General features: G+C 37.1%; 2 protein-coding genes, 1 long non-coding RNA gene and 2 other non-coding genes across 8 annotated transcripts; 4 read left to right on the forward strand and 1 right to left on the reverse strand.

Annotated features, from left to right (window-relative positions):
* Positions 1–52: 52 nt before the first annotated feature.
* Positions 53–263, forward strand: LOC111782347. The gene has a single exon (XR_002813096.1). It is a non-coding gene; the product is annotated as a small nucleolar RNA U3 (small nucleolar RNA).
* Positions 264–1,343: 1,080 nt separating this feature from the next.
* LOC111781078 (lycopene beta cyclase, chloroplastic-like) lies at positions 1,344–4,092 on the forward strand. The gene is made up of 3 exons (XM_023661496.1): positions 1,344–1,572; positions 1,781–2,899; positions 3,512–4,092. The coding sequence occupies exons 2-3, from the start codon at positions 1,822–1,824 to the stop codon at positions 3,913–3,915; spliced, it is 1,482 nt and encodes a 493-aa protein (XP_023517264.1). The 5' UTR covers positions 1,344–1,572; positions 1,781–1,821; the 3' UTR covers positions 3,916–4,092.
* Positions 4,093–5,035: 943 nt separating this feature from the next.
* LOC111781079 lies at positions 5,036–6,329 on the forward strand. Its single transcript, XR_002812946.1, has 2 exons — positions 5,036–5,856; positions 5,962–6,329. It is a non-coding gene; the product is annotated as an uncharacterized LOC111781079 (long non-coding RNA).
* On the forward strand, positions 5,101–5,311 carry LOC111782345. The gene has a single exon (XR_002813094.1). It is a non-coding gene; the product is annotated as a small nucleolar RNA U3 (small nucleolar RNA).
* A 464-nt stretch (positions 6,330–6,793) lies between the features above and the next one.
* LOC111781634 (N-acetylglucosaminyl-phosphatidylinositol biosynthetic protein gpi1) lies at positions 6,794–13,333 on the reverse strand. Of its 4 annotated transcripts, XM_023662321.1 has the most exons (10): positions 13,077–13,333; positions 12,282–12,507; positions 11,121–11,516; positions 10,885–11,025; positions 10,707–10,807; positions 10,343–10,564; positions 9,732–10,226; positions 8,270–8,700; positions 7,730–7,823; positions 6,794–7,367 (listed from the first exon to the last, which is right to left on the reverse strand). In XM_023662321.1, the coding sequence occupies exons 2-10, from the start codon at positions 12,447–12,449 to the stop codon at positions 7,238–7,240; spliced, it is 2,178 nt and encodes a 725-aa protein (XP_023518089.1). In that variant the 5' UTR covers positions 12,450–12,507; positions 13,077–13,333; the 3' UTR covers positions 6,794–7,237. The 4 variants fall into 4 exon arrangements, with proteins under 4 accessions (XP_023518089.1, XP_023518092.1, XP_023518093.1 ...); XM_023662324.1 differs by lacking the exon at positions 13,077–13,333 and having other exon boundaries at positions 11,121–11,400; positions 12,282–12,462; XM_023662322.1 differs by lacking the exons at positions 6,794–7,367; positions 7,730–7,823 and adding an exon at positions 7,850–8,011.
* Between the last annotated feature and the right edge of the window lie 321 nt (positions 13,334–13,654).

Raw genomic sequence — 13,654 nt, forward strand, 5'->3', positions numbered from 1 at the left:
ATTGCCTAATAAGAGTAAGCCTATTTAACTTAGCAGATGAAGGCATCAGGTCACGACCTTACTTGAACAGGATCTGTTCTATAGGTTGTACAACTGTGTCCTTGAGTATTAAGGAGACAAGAACTAAAGTCTGGTGGATGAACCACTGCTGTGCGACTAGAGCGTGACTAACGGCATACGGCCCTTTGGTCCTGCGGCTGTAGATGATCGTTCTTCGGTAGGTTCGCCCTGCCTGGGATGGTCGCACGGCGGTCTGACAGACTCAAAAAAACCTCTTTTTTATTTTTCGTTTTTTTCTTTTTGCTTTTTGAATCTGGAATGTGGGCTGTGATGGAAGAAACCCTTTGTTTTGTGCGTGAAATCGTAGGGATTTGGGTGGTTTGAATGATTAGAAGTATCGGCGTTCTTCTTTCTTGTTCCGTGTTTATTGAGATTTTGGGATGAATTTACGTTTTGAGTTATGGGAATGGTGGAGAATATAATATGTATCCACTCCGCTTGATGCTCCTTACCTGTTTGATGAAATGCCTCACACAAACCTGCTGCACTTCCTTTCTTCATCTTCTTCTTCAGAGTGAAGGTTATCATTAAATTCTCTTCTGTTCAAACATGCCACCACCCTGTTTCAAATGGGTCTCTCTCTGGGTTTGCTAAACAATGGGCATCCAATTTTCATGAGGCAGTTGAGAGCTTTTGCTTTTGCTTTTGCTTTTAAACCCAATGAAGGCTACTTCATGTCATCATCGGCAACACAACTACACTTACATCCTAATAATTTGATCGTTACTTAAATGATGCACACAACTTATAATCGTTCGCATAAAAATGTATATAATCCTTAGTTGTATCACTTTATTGCTTTCTTTTACTACTTTCATGATGTATAGTTTATGTATTGTATTTTCTAAGTGTATGACGGTTCGATAGAATCATGTCTACGCTTGCCTGGTAGACATGGAATGCCATATAATGTACTACTGTGTAAGGGATGCAACCCGTTGTCAACTCCTCCCACTTAGATTTTGTATGACCATTCGGCTGAATCACGTCTAGGCCTACCAGACCTTAATTGACTCAAAATGTACTAAAACGGGGATGCGACTATAGGCTTGAGCATAGGTTGTTCTGTCACCTTAAGCGACACCATTGCATCGTGTGAGAATTAAATGCACCATTAACTAATTAATTATTGTTGTTGTCGACTGTCTTGTCTTGTTTACTTTTCCCGACTTTGTTTTAATGACGTAATCAGAATTAAAGAGGAATCATCTTGGAGAGTACACTAAATCTAAAACTAGAACAGCCACCATTGTCAAACTCTTTTTAAGCAATGGAGACATCAAATTGAGCAAGCGATATTCACTCCTATTATCACCGCCATTAATTGGCAAGTATGGGGCCATGCCCCAAGTGGGGACACGCCCAAATCCCCAATCTTCTCCAATTCCTCTAATTTCCATCTCTTGGAGAAGAGTGGACGGCAGCGTCAGTTCATCAATTGGCCACTGGCCACACGCATTCCACATCTCTCCAATCCACTGGAACCGAATGGAGCTCCTTCCGCCTCCTCAGGTTCGCCTCAAAACACACGCATCTTAATCTTTAACACCGATTTCCATTGAATTTATCCTGTTTCTTGTTCAGTTCTTGAGGGTTTCTTGAAATTTTTGAAAACCCCTTTTCGATTCCTCGTTTTACTGCTTATACTTGCTTGAGATTTCTGGATATTGGGTTTCTGTGGGGATTCCCTGAAAATTCTGCTTGTGGTTGCCCTGTTCAGTGTATTTTGTTTAGGGTTTTGGGAGTTTTGTGCTGAAAACCATGGATTCTTTGCTTAAAATCAATACCAAATATGGTTTTATGCAACCATTACATGGGGTTTCTGAAAAGTTGAATGGTTTGAGGAGTACAAAGTTTCATAAGATTCAAAGGAAAAAAGGGGGTTGTGTCAATGTGAGAAGCAGCGCTCTTTTGGAGCTTGTTCCTGAGGCCAAGAAGGAGACTCTTGAGGTTGAGCTTCCCATTTACGATCCGTCGAGAGGCCTCGTCGTCGATCTTGCAGTTGTGGGAGGTGGCCCTGCAGGGCTTGCTGTTGCACAGCAGGTTTCAGAGGCAGGGCTTTCAGTTTGTTCAATTGATCCATCTCCCAAGTTGATTTGGCCTAACAATTATGGAGTTTGGGTGGATGAGTTCGAGGCAATGGATTTGCTCGACTGTCTCGACACGACATGGTCCGGTGCTGTCGTGTTCACGAATGAACAATCGACGAAAGATCTTGGTCGGCCTTATGGGAGGGTTAATAGAAAGCAGCTTAAGTCAAAAATGTTGCAAAAGTGCATTGCCAATGGTGTTAAGTTTCATGAAGCTAAAGTTGTTAAAGTTATACATGAGGAGTTTAAATCTTTGTTAATTTGTAATGATGGTGTGACCATTCAAGCTGCCATTGTTCTTGATGCTACTGGCTTCTCTCGATGCCTCGTTCGATACGATAAGCCTTACAATCCAGGCTACCAAGTAGCATACGGGATTTTAGCCGAGGTCGAGGAACATCCGTTCGATGTTGACAAGATGGTGTTTATGGACTGGAGGGATTCACATTTGGATAACAATATGGTTTTGAAGGAGAGAAATAGCAAAATTCCCACATTTCTTTATGCGATGCCCTTTTCGTCGAATCGAATATTTCTCGAAGAAACTTCTTTGGTAGCTCGACCGGGACTACAGATGAGCGATATCCAGGAAAGAATGGATGCAAGATTGAAGCACTTAGGCATAAAAGTGAAGAGCATTGAAGAAGATGAGCACTGTGTCATTCCAATGGGTGGACAACTGCCTGTTCTTCCTCAAAGAGTCGTTGGAATCGGAGGAACGGCGGGGATGGTGCACCCTTCGACGGGATATATTGATATGAACCAAGAGACTCAATCATACAATATACTTCAATGAAGATGTGAAGAAAAGGTTGTCAAAATTATCAAAGGATGTTTCAACTCATGCTACATTGAAGAAGAATGAAGTTTGATTGTTGTAAATTTTGGGTGGGTTACAATTTAGAGTAATTTAGATTTATTGTATTTTTAGGTTACATTTACATAATGGCTCATTATGGCCATTAAGTATAAATGTTACACCTCTTGGAATGCCTTTAGTAGTTTCATTTTGAGGCTATATAAAGCCATGTATGTTGTATTTGTAAGGTAGACTTGGAAAATATAGAAAGAAGCATTTGTGCTTTTCTTTAGCCAATGGCTAAGTTTCTTTGCAATTCTATGTAGTTTAGATTGCATGTAGAATCATTCAAGCTCGACATGATCAATCTTGCTTGTGGAGTGATTCGAATCTCAAACAAGTGTTTGAGATATTTGATCAACAAGAATCATTGAAGCTAGACATGATCGATTTTGCTTCTGGAGTGATTCGAATCTCAAACAAAGTGTTCTTGGCTTGAGATATTCGATCAACAAGGTAATCCGAATCTTACTCCCCTTGTAGTGATTCCTTATCTTATCATATATGGTAGCAAGAACTCTAGCAGCAGCACCTATTGTTGCCAGTGCAATAGTTCGGTGTCTTGGTTCGGATGGACGTTTCAGGGGAGACGAGATATCGTCTGAAGTTTGGGGAGATTTATGGCCTATCGAACGGAGGAGGCAGAGGGAGTTTTTCTGTTTCGGGATGGATATCTTGTTGAAGCTTGATCTAAAGGGAACAAGAAGGTTTTTTGATGCATTTTTCGATCTTGAACCTCGTTATTGGCACGGTTTTTTGTCGTCTCGACTGTTCCTTCCCGAGCTGTTACTCTTTGGACTTTCCTTATTCTCGCACGCATCGAATGCCTCTCGGATTGAAATCATGGCAAAAGGAACTCCGTCTTTGGTAAACATGATCGGAAATCTCGTAAAGGATAGAGACTAAGATGAATATAGAGTTCTTTGTTGTAAGCTAATCATCATACTGATGAACTTGTTCATAAGTTTATGAATTTGCTATAACTTATAGCCACCATCTCCTTAGCATGTTGTTCTTAGTTCACACCTTATATAGTTTATCATAGAAGAGAAGTTCTTCAAAACTTACCTATCAGTGTATATACTCTTGGTGTCTGCTTGAGATCTGATCACTCGTTACGTATTCGTGGTCAGTCTCATGATTTTAAAACGTATATACTATGAAGAGGGTCTAGTCCTACTCCAACTAGTGCCTCGCATGTCTGATGATTGACTCTAATGTCATTTGTAACCGCTCAAGCCAATGATATTAGAGTCAGACTTCGTGCGGTGTACCAACGAATATGTTGAGCCCCCAAATGAGGTGGGTTGTGAGATCCCACATCGGTTGGAGAGGGGAATCAATTATTCCTTATAAGGGCGTGGAAACTTCCTTCCAACAAACGCGTTTTTAAAAATAATGAGGCTAACGGTGATATTTAACAGGTCAGCGGTGGGTTTGAGTTGTTACATATAAATTTTGTGTCGGGATTTTTTACTACGCATGTTAAATGCTTACAAGATTGTGGAAATCTATTCCACTTCCCGATTTTGTAGATTATACTATTTAACACATTTCGAACCATTCGTTGTGACATTTTGTCTAACAGATACATTTAATACCAAATGCACTCGACAACTTGAGTATAGTTCAATTGGTTAAGACATATTTGGTAATACGACAATATATATATATATATATATATATAAATAAGTAATGCAAAGTGATTATATATTTTAAAAATCAATTAATTTAAGAAAAAAAAACTCACATGAAAAATGGGTTACATTAGATAAGCAAAATAGCTTATATCTTGAAGTTTAATAAAATCTCATCGATTAGTTTTTCTAATTTAATATAATAGTTTTTATTAATATATATATAATAAATAAATAAATAAATAAAGTGGTATATATATGAAAAAAAATATCATAAAAAAATAAAGATATATTATTAATTGACAATTGTGAATTTCTAAACGAGCTGATTTGATGGGTATTTAGGGTTGTTGATTTGGCCCAAGTCACTAAGTCAGTCATGTCAGATATCCCACATCGGAAATTGGCGAATAAGAGAAAGCCTATTTAAGTAAGCAGATGAAGGCATTGGAGCACGACCTTACTTGAACAGGATCTGTTCTATAGGTTGTACAACTGTGTCCTTGAGTTCTAAGGAGACAAGAACCAAAGTCTGGTGGATGAACCACTGCTGTGCGACTAGAGCGTGACTAACGGCTTACGGCCCTTTGGTCCTGCGGCTGTAGATGATCGTTCTTAGGTAGGTTCGCCCTGCCTGGGATGGTCGCATGGCGGTCTGACAGACTAAATTAACTTTTTTTGGCTCTCCTCTCTTTTTATTTTTTCGTTTTTTCTTTTAGCTTTTTGAATCTGAAATGTGGGCTGTGATGGAAGAAACCATTGGTTTTGTGCGTGAAATCTCAGAGATTTGGGTGGTTTGGAGGTTTAGGGTTAAATGATTAGAAGTATCTGCGTTCTTCTTTCTTGTGTGTTTATTGAGATTTTGGGATGAATTTATGTTTCAATTATTGCGTTAAAAATCCATTCTCCCGATTGAGATAAGATGCAGAGTTATGGGAATCGAGGATAATTTCCTCTGCACTTCATGCTCCTTACCTGTTTGATGAAATGCCTCGTACAGACCTGCACTTCCTTTCTTCATCTTCAGCAGCTTCAGAGTGAAGGTTATCATTAAATTCTCTTCTGCTCAAACATGCCACCACTCTGTTTCAAATGGGTCTCTGGTTTGCTTAAGAATGGGCAACTAATTTTCATGAGGCACTCGAGAGCTTTTGCTTCTGCTTTTAACACGCAATGAAGCCTAGTTTATCTCATCATCGGCAACACAAGTGTAATTACATGTTGATAATTTGATGTTAATCAAAATGGAAATCATAAAGACCAGTGGGGTTCTATCCTAATTCATCTAAAAAGGTTGATAAATCTTGTTGGACAGCACGTTCAACCTCCAAAAATTTGGTGTCCTGATGGTTGGATGAAAGTCCCACACAAGGTGCGACGAAGCAAGGCAGTCAACGACGTGCATGTAAGCTGCTGGCGCCCGTACGGAGCCTCATCCTCTGTGGTTAAGCGGCGAGCGGCGTGAATGAGGTGCCAAGGTCGACTGGTTGGCGACAACAGGCGGTGCTTAGGCGAGCCAGTGTGGTGTGGAGTGGTGTGCCCACGGAACATTAAGATAATGTATGTCGACTTTTGGTACATGCTGTCTATGTCTTCATATCTATCTATGTTGTGTCCACTCCAATTTGTTTAATTAATTTTTGTTCTTATTTTTCTTTTAGAAAAAACGTAGAAATTCTCAAAGCTCTTCCTATATGAGGGATTCTTGAGTTAAATAAACGTGACCATTATCAAATTGATTCTAAGACTAAACTATCAAATTAAATTTTAGGGTTTTGGAGTGACGAAGGTTGAAGATAGAATACTCCCAAGATCGGGAAACAAAAATTGATTTTTAATACTCCCAAGCGAACACATCATTTAAAAAAAATCTACAATACTCGCATGTTTATTAAAATATATATCATTTTTATATAAGAAAATTAAAAAATAATAGATTAAATTTTATGCATTTATATGCTTAGAAATGTATTTCATACACAAAAATTACATACATATTTTTCTTATATCTTATAGTATCATGTGTTCATTTAATTTGCTTGATGAGTGCTCGACACCTGCCTGGTAAATGTTGAACATAATATATACTTTGTACAACTAGTGTGGTTTAGTAAGTGTCCAACATCTATTACCGAACAGACGTGCGCTAGCCAAAATTTGTCTGTGCTTATTAACATACCAACAGACCAAACGCCAACCATACAAATCTAGACTTTTAAACTAATTTCTCTATTCGATATGAATACAACCTACACAAATCCAGCTACATAAGAAGTTCATCAAATCCATGAATAAAGAGCCCTAAATCTATGAGGGTAAATAAATTTTATAACGGTGACAGTCAGAATGCAATTAATAACAAAAAATTAGAGGTGGAAGATAAAGTGAGTAGGAACCTGCAGCTCCTGAATGATACCATTGCTCGTTGTCAGCGTCCAAAAGTTTAAGCATAAGGCCAATACAAGGAGAAATCTGGGCGCATTCCAAGCAACTTGATACCCTCTGTATTTTAGACATACCCCAATGACCATTCGGATTCCAAGCTTCGACTTCAAAAGAAATTCTGAAAACTAGGATTTAGCATGCTCAGATCATGAAGTACAAGGCGGCGTTTGCCTGCATGTGAGAATCGAATCATGGCATAGATGCCAATACTTTCTGTATGGTATACACATCCAAGGCAACGGTGACGGAAGGCCAGCCTTCAGTGTCGATGTCGTTCTGCAGAAGCAAGACAGGTAGTAGTTAAATCATCCATAGTATTAAATTTCTACCGATATTACCACATGTCCAAGTAGTGTGAATCAATATGAACATTAAAAAAGTAGCAACAAAATGTAACTAATATAAATATAATACTAACAATAAGTATTTTAACTCATTTGTAAAAACTCTATTTGTTAATTACTTGTTTTTTTAATTTTTTTTGTTGTTAAAATCTTACTATAATATCTCCATCAACATTTCCATAAAATCAAAACTTCGTCATTTTCATAGAATCAAGACTTTGAAATTTCTATCAGCATTTTAAACCTGGGTTGGAGTAAGATGTGTAACACAATGAATATAAGCAGTTTCTTTACCTTGTTCCTGTCAGGACTCCGTGAAAAGTAGAAGCTAGTACCGACTGGGAGAAGCCAGAGAAAATATTTGTGTAGTGAGGCAGGACCAGCTCTCCTAACATTACAGTATCACAAGATAATTATCAAATAAAAGAATGAAACATATTTTGTAAACATTGCCTATGGTATTTCAATTTAGTCTTTCTTATTTCATCACATAACCTCTTTATTGTTTCAAAGTAGCCCTTTGCCATAACTTGATGTGGCAACTACTTGTTCTGATAGTTGTTGACAGGCTAAAGGCTATATAGTAAAAAAAAATTAAAATTCAAGGACTTAGATATAGTTTTCTTTCATTATAAACTATATTTATAAGGATAAAAATAACCATACAATGTTCACACTAGCAGAATTTACTCTGAAATAAGTACAAATAGATATCCATAAATAGTTATATTGAGAGGATCTTTTTATCTTATGCACACAGTTAAAAAATCAGCCTGCCTATGTTTCTCATCTTTTAAGATCGCCAAAAAGTCCAGTTTATGATAGAGAACTGACCTATGCCCATTAAGTTGCTGTGAAGGCATGAAACCAAAACTGAAGATCTTCCCACAACCACCTCCTCGCTCCGCTCCAAGATCTTAGTTGGTAAATCGACGTTTTCAGAGAAGTTTTTGTCTGGACAACCCGTGGAATTAATGTGACAAGAAATGATTTCAAACCATATCCCAGATGGAAATCTTTTCCGCTTCACCAACCAAAGGTAAATTTTGGCATAGGGTGTAGCATGAATAGCGGAAATTATAACTTCAATTAGCAATTTGATGAAGCTGATAGATGAATTCAGAATGGTAAAGAAGACATAGAAGACGGAAGTCGTGGGTAAAAGAAGTAATAGTGGTGTAAAAATTAGCGATCCAACAACATGTTGCTTCACAATGTAGTCATAACTATCTATTCTCTTCCGAAGAGGATTCTGTTTTTGACCCCTGCAAAGAGATTCAGATACATTAAGAACAACTATAAGAAAATTCAACAAGTCTGAAACTGATATTCAATAATGTATTAGTTAAGGAAGAAAAAAGAATTAAGATGTACTTAGAGATTGGATCGCACATACTTATTCCCATCATTGATTAAGCCATTATCTTCCTTACACCCCATTCTAAGTCACACCTCACTATATTCTCACTCAGAAGTCTGGGCATTGAAGGAAGGACGCTTTTTAGAGGTGAAGGTTTTTCAAGTCGCTTACTAATATTACACTCTTTTGAAACTTCAAACTCTCCACCAACTTCTCCTTTTCAAATGCAATCTGCTTCTCCCAATTCAAAAAATATGTATTTATGGGAAAAGTTTGAAACTCTGTCAGAATCGATAAGAAAGCATCTTTTGAAAATTTTAATTCAAGGTTCTTTTGAGAGTTCATCAGTTTCTCCTTTTCTCCAATCAAATGCCTTCGGCTTCTCCCAATACAAAAAAAAAGAGTATATATTTACGGGAAAAGTTTGAATCTGTGTCAAGCATCCCTGTAATTGATAAGAAATCATCTACGAAAATTTTAATTCAAGGCTCCACTAAAAACACCTGCAAAAAGCATGGGGATGAGCCGAATGGCTTCGAATTCCTAGTTTTAATAAACGCACTGCCATAACTTTCAAAAACCAGCAAACAATTGAAAGCCTGCATGCAAATATCTAAAGAATCTACATTCAGATAGTTTCAAGCGTCAAAAGAGCTTTTTGATATTGTTGTGGTAGGCTACACCACCCCAGCCATCACCCTTCTCCAGAAGAACACAGAAGAGAAAACTATCAAGACTATCAAACCAAGGCATAGAAGTTTTTTAAGCTACTCTAAACATATATGTAAGAGTATACTGATTTTAGGCCATACTACGTATCATCCCATCATGCTTGTAATGTAATAAACTTGTGTCAGTTTAAATTATAACTAGCTACAATTTCATGATAAACAGAACGGCTATGCCCAATTAGAATGGGTCTCAAAAAGGAGTTACCTAAAAAGGCGCCATAAAGCTGCTAATGCTTGAATCTGTGATGAATATATGAGGGAGAAAAACCAATGAAGAGTCGACACATGGCAACTTGCAACTGAGATCAGATCTGAGGTAAATGCAGCAGGCAATGTCCCTCCAAAAAGAATCCCCGATATAGCAAGCGCTTTAACAACATAAATAAATATAAAACTAAAAAAGAACCAAACCGTAGACCAAATTTGGATTGCATTGAGAGATACAATGCCAAGAACTCCAGTCAATTCTATGTTTAACTTGAAACCTGCAGGGACTCCCATCAACCACACACAACCCGTACGCAATATGTTATTTGTGACATCCCTAGCAAGGTTAACAATCAATGAACAAGTAGAATCTGCATAACATAACAATGCCACACCAACCACATTTCCCAGGAAAATATCAGCAGCTATGCTTGACCACATTGAATGCCTCTGTAAAGCAACTTTCTCCTCATATTCAACATTTGATAGGAACCTTCGGAAACAAGTAGAAAATAAAAAGAAAAAACAGTTCATTGTTTATGAAAATGAAAACCCCACAACAAAGAAAATTAATAGAGCCAGGAAAGACATCCAAATAGAATTTCTTACCCCACGCCACGCTCTTGAAGTATAATTGGCCAATACAAAATTTGACAACACCGAATATGGGCATTATTGTATGAGGTCATGAAAATTTTTGAGACTACATCAGATGTCCATAATTGTAGTCCAAGACTATGAAGTTTATAAGAAAACTGAAAAGTCATGTAGAAGAGAGTAGAAAGTGAAGCAATAGACACAGCCAGAAGACTCCACATGAATGAATAACACCTGCAAAGAGAAAGTGCTGAACATCAAACAGTTCAAGTAAATATTGATGGAATTTGGTTTCTTGTTCAAAAATAAATAAATAAATAAAAAGGTAAATATTTATAGAGTTCAGTTTCCAGAATCAAAGCCAAAAGAGAAATACCTGTCAACGATAGAAAACTGAAGAGAGCTTTTAGCATGCAAGTGTCTTTCAAGTGGTCTTTTAGCAGCTGCCGCACAATTGATAGCCAAAATGACTGTATCCTGTACATGGTAAATAGGCATATAAGAAACTACTATCCTGCTAGCCTGAAAACGGGAATCCTTAAATTTTCCATTACCAAGTCAAAACTTGATTCCTTTTGCTGAAGTTCATCAACCCATTTTGGTTTCTTGAAAGATGAATTTTCTTGCTCGTATGAATTGGAAGGTTGCAAAGAGAAATAATGGTGGTTATATACAGGAGGATCATAGAATATGACCTACATAATTTCAAACCAGACAGTTAACCAAGATTTAACAGTTAAAAGATTTGGAACAAATCAAAAGAAACCTTGATTAATCATGACTTACATACGTGGACATCACAATTAGACACTTTCTGCCCATTCCAACAAAGGTAGTCCAATTTAGGAATCCAAAATAGTTCTGACTTTCCATGCTTCTTATCAGAATCAAATACCAAGAACACCAAATTACTGCTCCTACTATAGACTCGCCTACATTGCTCTGACAACCCACCTAAATAATGGCATTGAGCGGTGGATCTACTACAGCTGCCTGTGACATTACCGTCTCTATTCATCCAGCATTCATGTTGACAACAAAAACCTTTTTCTCCATTCAATACATCAATTCTGTCAGTTGAAGAAATTCCATTACAACATTTTGGAGCAGACTGACCAAGTAGAGAAAACACTGACTTATCACGCAAAATTGCAGGCATGGTCCTGTTTGTATTACAGATGACTTCCTGGAAGACGATAATAATATATTCATTTGACTTTTCTTTGGTAATAAAATAACGGTTAAAAATGTATTCCCATCATAAGAAATGAAATGACGAAAAATATTAGTGAGCGGTCCAAATAATAATGAACCATACTCGTAAGTTCTTTCAGGGACTCAGAAGAGACTAGCTCCTATAGTAATTGCATGACTATGACCTAGTTGATTCCTTCAAAAAGAAAAGCAATGAATTCTTGTGAAATATGGCCTGAACACCCCACGTGCTCGATTACAATTTTTCTTTATTACGTCCAGCTACTTAGTATGTTCATCATTAACTTATGTCAGCTATGCATCCAAGTTGATTGGAGATAAAGAAATAATCAATATGGAGGGGGAGGCGAAGAAGGAAGGAAGGAAGGAAGGAAGGAAGGAGAGCAATTTCCCCCATAGTTTGTCTTAGATTATAAAGGTAGAATGTAAAATTTTGCCCTCCTAATGAACGTGTTGGGCTCCACCCTTGTCTACATGTAAGCAACTAAAAGATGAATATTGATCAAATAACCGCCAATTCTCCATCCTGATTTCTATAGTTCAATTGTTTCTTTCCACATCTCAACTGCCTCACATGAGCATTATTAATAATTCGCTCACATACATCATCATGAATAAATTTAGATACTTCAATTCCACTCTACAAAATCATGATGAATTGATAAGATTTCTCATCACATGAACTGCACAAATGGCACAAAGCTTATATCAACAGTGTAGAAGAAGAACGTTATACCTCGAGGTCGCCTTGGAGTTGAGACAGTGAATCATCACTACAAGTGAATGCCACTACAACGTCAAGGGAATCCGAAGAAGGTACAAACCAACCAAACAACAGACAAAAAGACGACAGTTCACATGGTGAATGCTGCTTGGGCCACCATAGTCTAAACTTCCCCTTCATTTTCACCTCACGATTATTATATCCTCTGTACAATCACGTATTCCCACACTACAACAATCTGCACATCAAAATTAGTAGTGCCCGTATAAGTTACAAAATTAAGTAGCTACCCTTATAATGTATGAAGTAAATTCAAATCAGTAGGATTGACCTAATGATCGTTAATTGTAGCACAGGATAGAAAGTATAATGAGTAAAAGGAACTTTGGACGGTGGCCACCTATCAAGCTACTAAAATCTTAAGAGTTTTGCAACAACTAAATGCTAGTTGTGGAGTTAAGTGCTTGTCCCGCAAGATTAGTGGAGATTAAGTTCAGGTGCATATTGAGAAAAATGTAGTAAAGAAATTTCATCCACGATATTGCAATCACCATTTCCATCCAGAATAAATCTTCCTAGAAAAAAAAAACGCTTCACGCAATAATATAAAAAAGAAACACAACGATGCAGTCGAACTCTATCCATGGTTTCAGGCAGCATATCAAGGACACATAATTCAAGCAATGATGATTGCAAAAACTGGTTCGGAGAAACAAAACATGAGCTGTAAGCTAAAATGCCAGGTCCTCGTAATTCGATTTCAGAATTGTTTGAAAAAGATGAAACTATTTCGAAATCAAGCAATACCTGCACGCGGTGAGAGGGAGGAACCACCATATCTACAATTGATATCGCCGACAATTGCAACCAGCTGTGAAGGTCTGCGTGAAGAGAGGGCCTAGCGAGCAAGGCCACCGGCTGCCGCCGCTGACCGAAAAGATAAAAACGGAAGGCCGGCTGCGGCCAAGAGACGGTCAGATTTGGCGGGGACGCCGATGGATCTGAGAGTACAAGGAGGAGAACTGCGAGAGAAGATGAAGATGCCTATAGGAAATGGGATAGAGCAAAAGTGCTTTTCATTTTTTCATGTATTTTTTAAAACCGTAAAATATTTTCAAATTTTTACAAAATTGAAGGGGTATTTTTGAAATTTTAAAAAATTACGAATATTTTTATTAATTTAACCTAAAAATATATTAATATCATCCCTTTCTCTACTAGCAATATAAAATAAATGTTACCATAATAATATTCAAAATTACTATAATAACCACAAATTTCAGGTAAAAAATAATAATAATATATATATATATATATATATTTATTTATTTATATATATATTTATTTATTTATTTATTTATTTATTTACTTATTTATTTATTTTG

This window comes from Cucurbita pepo, chromosome LG19, assembly GCF_002806865.2.
Source record: "Cucurbita pepo subsp. pepo cultivar mu-cu-16 chromosome LG19, ASM280686v2, whole genome shotgun sequence".
NCBI classification, from domain to species: Eukaryota; Viridiplantae; Streptophyta; class Magnoliopsida; order Cucurbitales; family Cucurbitaceae; genus Cucurbita; species Cucurbita pepo.